Genomic DNA, 10,762 nt, shown 5'->3' with positions numbered 1-10,762 from the left:
CAATAAATGATTAAGACCTGATAAGTCACATGTGGGTTACATACACGATATGGAGTGATTATGGAGAGAAATGATTAGTTGCTCAGGTCCTTTTAGTGTCATTTAGGTGCATGGAAAGGCAGTTTCCGTGCCATTCTGTGAATGTATGAAGACCAGAGATTAAGAGGTCTGTAAGGAATTTCAGAAAGTCTGTTCTTTGTCGTGAGGTGGGGGAGGTCAATTTACGGGGCTCGTGACTGCGTTTACTATCACGTGAGGGTCATGTGGTCATCTCTTTGACCATTTAATCTTGATTACTTGCTCCAAAATTGACAATCTCCTTCCTGAGTTGTTATGATCAGTGTGTTCCTTTTGTTTTAATGTTGAAAACTGTTCTGTGAAAGAGTTTGTTAGCCTTGCTTCAGACTGGCTAGTGCTCGGGTCTGATTTATGACATCCTGTTGTCTTGGGCCTCTTGTGGAATGTTTTGACTCCTCGTGCCTCAACCATGTTTTGATGAAATCTGAGATTGTCTGATTCGGTCTGATATCCTACATACCCTTGGGCCGTTCCCCCGTTGAGGGTGGTGAGGACGGAGGAGGCACCAAGTCTGTTTCGGGCAGAAAAAGGTGCCTTCCAAGACTTAGTAACCTCCTCATGCATTTCCGGGAAGAATGGAAGCTCGTGAAGCTCTTTTAGAGAGAGTGCTGAAGCACCCAGGGGAGGTTGCGGCGAGACCGCAGAATGGCAGCTGCAGCACGCCGAAGATGAGCAGCACTGAATGGCAACTCCCGCTGACGCGCCGTAACACCAACGCTAGGCTGTTTCTTTGCAGACACTCGCAGAGATTCGTCCTAGTAGAAGGCTCAGTTCCGAAGCGAAAAGCTGATGTGCGTTTGCATGCTCTCTCCTTTTATACCTGCGCTGCAGGGCGGGGTGCGCGTGGCGAAACACGCACGCCAACTGTCATTGGCTTGTTTAGTTAACACTCGAAGGTGATTGGGCTCTCGGGCGAGATCCCAATTTGTCAGTAACGACTGACGTAACGTAGAACGTGACTGACTAAAAGGGAACTCAGTCTATAAAGCTAAAGTTACAGCCTCTTGAATCAACCAGGAGTTACACAGCTTGTAATTAGCACATAAGGTGTGGAGCTATCATAATAAATGTTACATATTCACAACTTTGTGAATCACCTTTGAGTTCTCTCAGTGAATCTCACCTGTTAGTGTGCGTTTGCGTGTACGTCGGCTTCCACAGCCAGAGCATTCAGAGAATTTAGACCAGGAACTGAAGGTGCAGTCATCCCTGCATGGCACCCAGCAGCTCCTGAAGCGTGACGGCATCGGCCCGGCCCACTGGAGACACTCTGACACAGCTGCCATCTCATCATACTCATCCACACAGCTCACTCCTGCGAGGACACACAATCAAACACATCTTTAATACAACAGCACATTTGCAGTTATTGATGTTTACTTAAAAAAATTAATAAACATTGCTTACACTGTAAGTCATTCTACACTTCAGTCAACACCAATCCAATCAGCCGCATTTATGGACAGAAAATATGTGACATGACAATTCCTTGGGCATTAATGTGGAAATGTATTCACAGCTGAACTGCACATGGCATGGACACTAAAAGACATACAATTTTCACCTTAACTCTTTCTTCTTCTGCTCTGATTTGAAAATAGTCCTTCTCTGCATCACCGCCACTGAGGGACGATAAATGATATGCTCGGCAAATGTGAAGCCACCTGTTACCTTTTCAGCACATTGCATCCACAATGTGATGCTTTCCTTGCTGACAGTAGAGATTGTGCTGAGGACTTTCCACTCACTGACTTAAATTTGCCACTCTGCCTTACGTGATGACATGTTTTGACATGTTGAGTCCTCCACAGCATGGTTCACTTCCACTCAGCAGAGGCTTTTCAAGGGAGCACAGTTAACACATAGCTGTAACGATGGCACTTGAAGGAAACTTTTCAGACTAAATAGCAGGTCTTATTATTGGTTGAGCTCACATTGTTTACACAGAATATCAATGAAGAACAACTAAAATAACATTAATTGCTCCAACGACCAAGAAATTACACATAATTTAACATACAAAAAAACAGAAGTTGATTTAATTGTGGCAATAGCAATACTGTATATGTTAAAAAATGCATAATTATAATTAAATTATTTGAATTATAATGTATATAGTATGTACGTAGACTATTTTCATTGCCAAGCAACTGCATTAACATAACTCCACTGATAGGGGGTCACATGTTTACACACAGTTTATTGTCCATATTTTATCAATAGCATTACTAAGATGATCTCAAACAAACTTTTGTTTTTGTATCCAAGCTTAATATACTTGATAATGCATGATAATGCCTTTTATTTATACACTACCGTTCAAAAGTTTGGGCTTGTAAAAGTCTCTTGTGCTCACCAAGGCTTCATTTATTTGACCAAAAATACAGTAACAACAGTAATATTGTGAAATATTTTTACACTTTAAGATAACTTTTAAATAGATTTTAAAATGTATATATATATTTGACATTTGCACAAATATATATATATATATATATATATATATATATATATATATAGTTTAGTAGGTGTTCACTCTCCACTGCATGTACCACCTTGATAATTAATAATGTATTGATTCAGATCTGTAGGAAATAAAATTCCAACCCTTGCAGATTTGTGCCAGACATTCTCTGAACACAGAAGAGAGGGATCAATATAGAGTTTAGAATAAAGAACAAAGACCCTGTGCATGTTGAAGTGCCATTTCAGGAGCCCGAAATCACATTTGACTAACATCCGCATGGGCATGCGGCACCTTCCCTATAGGGCAATGTGATACTGTTATCTCAGAAAGTGACCCTCTGATGTCTTTGAAGAGGCATACATGTAAACATATGCCTTTAACATATCTTATTGATTCCTGATTCCTTTGAATTTCAAATGTTGCTCTCTGACCAAACTGTTTGCTCTCTCCACTTCAGAGTAACGTGGGTGGAGATAGTATATAGACGTGGGATGGTGTTTTAATAAAACATCAGTTTGCTTTCGTGTTTCTACAGTCATAAAAATTACATATTCAGATTAGGATTGCAAAGGCATTTTATCTGTATTTTTGCACTGGCCCGCTGTTTGTTAGCTCTACAGTATATGCACATAAGGGACATTATTCAACATTGATAATAAATAGACATGTTTCTTGAGAACCAGATCAGCATATTAGAATGATTTCTGAATTTTCGTGTGACACTGAAGACCGGAGAATTCAGCTTTGCCATCACAGGAATAAATTACATTAAAAAAAACACGAAAATAGAAAACATATTCAATTGTAATAATATTCACAATATTACTTTTTTAACTGTATTTTTGATCAAATAAATGCATTATTGGTGAGCATTAAAGAGACTTCTTTCAAAACACATTTAGAAAATCCCACCAATCCCAAACATTTGAATGGTAGGCTATATAACATACCCATTTGAGTTCAAATTATTTTATTATAACAAAGTGACTAGTGGTCATTAAAAACACTGAATGATACGATAGACCAATCAGAATCAACAGAACTGTGTAGCATATTATGTCCTAAAATGACATTGTGCACAGGACTGAATATTGATTCTGAGCATTTTGCCCTTCAGATTCAAATGTTAAATATGAGTTTTCATATGAGATTCTTTTTTCCCCTAATCTTTAGAATTTCATATGCCTACCAGGATAGACATCAGTTTCTCCCTCCTACTCTGTGTCTACTAGCTTCCTTTTCTTCTTCACATACGTTCCCGGTTCCCGCTGTGCCCCAGAGACAGAAAGGTTGACAGTAGTGACATTCTGATTGGAGCGCCCAGGCTGCCCATTTTTAGCACAATTATTTCCCCTCTCTCCTCCATCCCTATACCCCTCTCTTTCAGTTTATCTCCTCCACCTATTGTTAACATTTTATTCTTATCTCGGCTCATGACAGGGATCAACTTAATAATGCAGCCACTTACAAAGGTGACAGTGTTTGCTGACTACTCAAAAGGACACGGAAGAGAACTTTTTTGGCCCTTAAAAAGACTCTGTCAGACTTGCCAGCTAAGCTCCTCAGTACTCATTAACGCACCCCCCGAAGACGACTCTTTTCATTAGAGTAACCCTTTCATGTGCTCCTAAAATTAAGGTCTTGATAAGTGGGAATGCAAGCCCATTTAAATGACTACTGAAGCTCTTCACAACACCAACATGCACTGTGAAAAACACTCCCATAGCCACCCCATAATAATGGGAACTGATTAACTAAGACATTTGAATCCATAATGTGAGACGAAGATTAGCATGTGTAGTATAATCAATATATGTGCCTTCTTAAATACCCCCAACATGATTTAGTGGATACCAAAGAGTTGCTCAATTCAAATTGTGCAAAATAAGATCCCCAACTGAAAAAAACCCTTGCTCAAAAAAATAAAAAATAAAAATACAAGCAGCTTTTTCAAACCAAAAGTGAAACGACAAAGCGTTGAACACTGGCTGCAAAAATTCACCCTAATAGTACTTACACCGAATGTGATGCAAATTTCTGTCAGCTAAAATTTACCAGAGCAAATCCAAAAATACTCCAGTCATTGACATGCTATAATGGAAAATACAACCCATCTGATCATACAGATTTCTGCATGTGCAGAAGGTTTTGTAGACTATGACAGGAGTGTTCGTTGTACTGTTGGTTGCTGGTAGGGGGTTCACTGTGCAAGGACACATACTAGCAACCAACTTTACAGTGACTTGGTGACCTCCAAAGTGTTCCTGCCTACACTGAAATTCAGTCATACATTTTCGATGACAGTTGGTGATTTGAGGCGATATGAATGACAGTGACTGCTGGCAGTGGGACAAAGGGGAGTAGAGTTTAACTTTATACAAACAATGACATAATTCCACCCTCCAGCACGATTTCACTAGTGATCACAGGGATTTATATGTAAAGTTTTGATCAAGAACAGCATCTAAAACTTCAGTTATATGAATCACCTTACATACATGCTTACAAATGCATTACATGCATCCTCTTAAGTTCATAGAATACTGACTTAAAGGAACACTCCACTATTTTTGAAAATAGGCTCATTTTCCAACTCCCCTAGAGTTAAACAGTTGAGTTTTACCGTTTTCGAATCCATTCAGCCGATCTCCGGGTCTGGCGGTAGCACTTTTAGCTGTAGCTTAGCATAGATCATTGAATCTGATTAGACCGTTAGCATCTCGATTAAAAATGACCAAAGAGTTTCGATATTTTTCCTATTTAAAACTTGACTCTTCTGTAGTTACATCGGGTACTAAGACCGACGGAAAATGAAAAGTTGCTATTTTCTAGGCCGATATGACTAGGAACTATACTCTCATTCCGGCGTAATTATCAAGGAACTTTGCTGCCGTACCATGGGTGCAGCAGGCACAATGATATTACGCAGCACCTGAAAATCCCTGTGCAAGCAGGTGGTCACATTGGTTATGTTGACAGAAGTTAGCCTATTTTCAGGCGCTGCGTAATATCATTGCGCCTGCTGCACCCATAGTACGGCAGCAAAGTAAATGTGTCTATGAATTAATGTAAGAAGTCATTTCCTATAGCAGTATGTGTCTGTTTCAGAGAGAACTGAGTAGGAGGAAGATTCTCTCCACATACTTTTTAGGTTGTAAAAGTGTATCTGATCTGGCTGAGGTGTCCTGGTTGCCATGGTAACCAGGGGCCTGGGATCATTAACAAACATGCTGGCACCCAGTATGTTTATTGGGTGAGGGGTCTGATTATTTGTTAATCTAATGAATAATTGATTTGTTAAATCTTATGAAATATTGTGTGTCTGATTGGTCCAAATGATATATATATATATATTTGCCTGTTACATTTTTTATATAGCTTATTTTTTATATGGTGGTTAGGTTTAGGGTATGGATGGCTCCAAAAATAATAGTAAACTGTAGCTATAAAAATAAATAAAAACAATTTAGTTTCTAATGCTGTGCATATATTATAGATGCTGTCAATACATCATATGCATATGTCCAAAATGTACAAAAACATACATGTTAACATTATACGCCAAGGGTAATGAGATCAGACCAGACTACCAATGAGAGAGCGACACTAGTGCTCACATGATCACCAACGGATGCAGTCACTCATATCACCTCACATCTCCAAATTCTCACTGAAATCTAATGACTTGTGGTTACTCTGTCGTTGTAAAACTGTCTGTGAAAGCACAATGCATGTGAGGTTCACATTAGTTTTGCAGAGGTATCTGTCTTTCTGGTTCATTTAGTGTCATTTACTGCATTGCCTTCTAGACCTGTTATTTATTTTGGAGGATGCTGATAGAGTAAGTGTTCTCAAACACAGCAGGACTCTGCTGCTGGCTCATTTGCATCTGTGTGGCGGTGAGCCTGTCTCAAGTCACCACTCCACCTGAGTACGCCAAGCATAATCAAATTACACCAGCCGGGGATGCTTGCCTAAAATACAACAATAAATCATCCGGGGTACATAAACAACCTGCGTAATTTTTAATCACTTGGCTAAGCTAAAACAAGAGCTTATGGCAGTTGCGGTGGCGGTGCTCGCAGTTAGTTCTGGTAGAATTAAAAGCAGGAATGAATCAGTGAACATTTGTAAATTAGCCGAGATTTATTGTTTACTTTAATTTATGCCCTCATGCAGCGAGATCCAAGGGGAGGTCAACAGTATGTCAAGTGCTGGTTTAAATAAACCATGAAATTCAATCGGCACACAGGCAAGTGCTCGCTGCAGTCCATCTTCACATAACCCATATCCTAACCTTGCTATGGGGGCTACTTACTGCTGGCTATTTGAATCTTCCATTGCAGGATAACATTTACACAGACTTATTATTTCCAATGAATGGCCTCATTAATTTTAATGAATGCACTCAATATCTGGAATAATACTGACCTTTGACTCGGCACAAAAATGTCAGCTTTCTTCCACTGTACCAATATGATATTCTGATAAACCGGGGAAGGTCACTAAAATGTCACATTACATTGTGTCTAAACGTAATAACTTCTGGACACAATCATTTAGTTTAATTGGATCTCAATAAATTCAAGGCTTCTGTGAAAAATACGGAATGTTTGAATATTATTGAAGATGTTCGAAAAATCTATTTATTAAATAATTTTGATAGGCTTTCAATTTTGAGTTCCCTTTCAGTCGGTCACTCTCGACGTCACGTCGGAGGACCGACGAAATTGGGATCTCGCTTAGAGGGATCAATCTACTTCGAGTGTAAACTAAACGAGCCAATGCACATTGGCATGCGATTATTGCATCCAGCTGCTGCTGATCACAGCGTGAGTATAAGTAGGCAGCAGGTGCAGCGCATATTCAGCTTTTCGCTTCGGAGCCGAGCGATCACATCGTTCTGCTCCTGACTACTCTACTGAGAGAAAAGACTGAACGAGTTCAGCGCGCTCTTGGAGAGCTCTTCGTGTTGGTGGACGGCGCTTCAGCGGTGGTGGTTTCCCGTGTTGAGTGGGTTGCACACATCAGGCTGCACTACCCCCTGTTGGTGTTGCAGATGATCATCTCCCCTGTGCGCCTCAGCACGCTAAAAGAGCTTTTTCCCCTAAAAGAGACATTTCGGGTGCGTCTTTCTAAAGACGACGTTGCTTGGCAAACTTGACGTTACATCTTTATAAAGACGATGTGGGTCTTGCTATAGACAACATATCACCCGGGCGTTCTGGATGCGGTCATTACCTGGCGCTGGGTGATGGTCACGATCCCTGCCTCTCGTGCCTGGGCATGAAGCACACTGGGGTGGCTTTCGTGGATGGCTCATGCTCCCATTGCGGGGGTATGAACATCTCGGAGTTGCGGACCGGACTCCGTTACCTGCAAGGGGGCGGAGTGCCCGTGCCACTGCCTAGATCTGGGGTTCCCTCTGGTGGCAGCCGGGGGCGTCCTTCTTCTAGCGGTGGGCGGACTGGTCTTACGGTCACGGTGAGGAATTCCCCTAAGAGAGAAAGGGGATCCCCAAGCCCGCCGGCACTTCGAAACCAGCGGAGCTCTCAAAAAGAGCAGGCTGGAACCCTCCCGGGGGGTACCACCTGTTTCTTCCGAGGCTCCCCCCGACGATCAGATGTCGATTGCAGCATCGGAGGGTGAGCCAGAGCTTTCTGGAGAGGAAGATTCGGCTGCGCTGCTCTCCTCCGGGACCGTAGCAATGCCTGGATCGGATCCAGAAATAATGGCTATGCTTTCCCGGGCCACCGTAGGGGTAGGGCTCGAGTGAAGCCTTTCACCGTGTCCCGAGCCCTCAAGGTTGCACGATTGGTTCCCGGGGCGGTCCGCACTGGTTCTCAGCGCCCCGCCTCGGTGCCTTTCTTCCCGGAGGTGCATGAGGAGCTCAACAGGTCGTGGACGGCACCTTTTTACTGCCGGAAACTGATTTGCTGGATCCTCCTCCCTCACCACCCTCGATGGTGGGGCAGCTAGGGGGTTACAAGGGTCCCCCCGGTGGAGCGGTCGGTTGCGATGCAGTTGTGTCCTAAATACCGTCTCCAACCGGCAGGGAGAACCGTGCCTCCCCGCCCAGGTCTGTAGGTCCTCGGCTGGCCAGCGATGCCTATACGACCGGTGGAGAAGCTGCCTCCGCCTTACACGCTACGGCGTGATTGCAAGTGCACCAGGCCAAGGCACTGAGGGACTTGCACGAGGGTGGTCACGACCTGGAAGTTCAGAGAGAACTCCGCACCGCGGCGGACCTCGCGCCACGAGCGACGAAGGTTACGGCGCGGTCTCTGGGTCGTGCCATGTCCACTATGGTGGTCCAGGAGCGCCAATTCTGGCTGTGACTGGCTGACATGCGCGAGACGGACAAGACACGATTCTTGAACGCCCCCGTGTCCCAGGCCGGCCTGTCGGCGACACGGTGGAGAACGTGCCCAGCGGTTCTCCGCTGACCAGAGCAGACTGAGGCCATCAGGTACATCCTGCCGGTGTGCAGCTGCTGCCGTCGCCGAGGGCGGCCCCCCTGCCACCGCCAAACAAGAGCAGAGCTCCTGCAGCCTCCAGCAAAGCTGTGCCGTGGAGCCGGTCGCAGGGCAGCCGCCCCGCCCGTCCAGGCCCCCCGCCAAACCTGGTGGCAAGCGAGAGAGCAAGAGGCCCGGAGACGGGCGACCCAGAGGTGGAGGGACGTGCTCTTCAGGAGATGGTAAGCACACCACTCCCTCCCCCGGAGGAGGACCGGGTGGAGAATCTTTTTCCACCAATGACCTCGGTCGGTGGTACCCAAATTCTCGACAAAGAGCAATTCCTCTATTTTTGGGTCCCCAGAGGGGACGGGGGGTTGTGGACGATCTAGTACGTATCACACTCACCCTCCTCTCTCGCCAGTGAGCAGCAGTGGGCGGATCGGGAGGACGAACCAACGGACTACCCACGCACCCTCTGCTCAAACGCAGGTCAGTGTTACACACTCAGACCCCGCCTCGGACCGGCAAAGAGACGCCCGGGCCGGGTCCCTGCGTTCTTTCACGCTGCCCCGCTGCGGGTACGCCTGTAGTTCCGTTGATGCCACTTGCGCGGCGTCTGGGAGCCTGGCTAGAGCTACCCAGCCCGTCTCGATGGCTCCGTCGAACCGTCAGGCTCGGCTATGCGATTCAGTTCGCCCGGCGCCCTCCCAAGTTCAGGGGCGTCCACTTTACGTCAGTGAAAGCAGCAGATGCCCCTGTCTTGCGTGCAGAGATCGCAATCCTACTGGCGAAGGACGCGATAGAGCCGGTCCCTCCAGCCGATATGAGGTCGGGGTTTTACAGCCCCTACTTTATTGTACCCAAGAAAGGCGGTGGGTTGAGACCTATCTTGGACCTGCGCGTCGTGAACCGGGCCCTTCACCGGCTCCCGTTCAAGATGCTCACGCAGAAATGCACTTTCAGGTGTATCCGTCCCCAAGACTGGTTCGCAGCGATCAACCTGAAGGACACGTACTTTCATGTTTCGATCCTTCCGCACCACAGGCCATTCCTGTGGTTTGCGTTCGAGGGGCGGGCATACCAGTACAAGGTCCTGCCCTTCGGGCTGTCCCTGTCGCCCCGTGTCTTTACGAAAGTTACGGAGGCAGCCCTTGTTCCCACGAGAGAGCAGGGCATTCGCATCAACTACCTCGACAATTGGCTCATACTCGCCCAGTCTCAGGATCAGTTGTGCGAGCACAGGGACTTGGTGCTTTCACACCTCAGCCTGTTGGGCCTTCAGGTCAACTGGGAAAAGAGCAAACTCTCCCCGACGCAGAGGATCTCTTTTCTCGGTATGGAGTTGGACTCGGTCGAACAGACAGCACGCCTCACGCAGGAACGTGCTCAGTCGGTGTTGAACTGCTTGAATACATTCAAGAGCAGGATGGCGGTCCCACTGAAATTGTTTCAGAGGCTCCTGGGGCATATGGCGGCCACGGCGGCAGTCACGCCACTAGGGCTACTCCATATGAGACCGCTGCAGCACCGGCTCCATGGCCGAGTCCCGAGGTGGGCGTGGCAACGCGGCACCTTCCGGGTCCAGGTGACACCGGCCTGCCGCCAAACCTTCACCCCGTGGTCAGACCTTGCGTTCCTCCGGGCAGGAGTGCCCCTGGAGCAGGTCTCCAGGCATGCTGGGTTGCACAGATGCCTCAACCACCGGCTGGGGGGCCACGTACAACGGGCTTGCAGTATCAGGGGTTTGGACGGGGCCCCA

At 46.0% G+C, this 10,762-nt stretch overlaps 1 protein-coding gene across 1 annotated transcript in view; it reads right to left on the bottom strand.

Moving 5' to 3' along the window:
* LOC107558036 (thrombospondin type-1 domain-containing protein 7B-like) overlaps positions 1-10,762 on the bottom strand; it is an 85,562-nt gene that overhangs the window by 50,482 nt on the left and 24,318 nt on the right. The window contains exon 6 of the mRNA XM_016241642.1: positions 1,202-1,393. Within this exon, the coding sequence (XP_016097128.1) occupies positions 1,202-1,393 (192 nt within the window). The remainder of the gene's footprint in view (positions 1-1,201; positions 1,394-10,762) is intronic.

The sequence above is a fragment of the Sinocyclocheilus grahami genome, unplaced genomic scaffold (genome assembly GCF_001515645.1).
Source record: "Sinocyclocheilus grahami isolate Dianchi unplaced genomic scaffold, SAMN03320097.WGS_v1.1 scaffold630.1, whole genome shotgun sequence".
Taxonomy (NCBI): Eukaryota; Metazoa; Chordata; class Actinopteri; order Cypriniformes; family Cyprinidae; genus Sinocyclocheilus; species Sinocyclocheilus grahami.
This window is presented reverse-complemented; position numbering and strand designations above follow the sequence as displayed.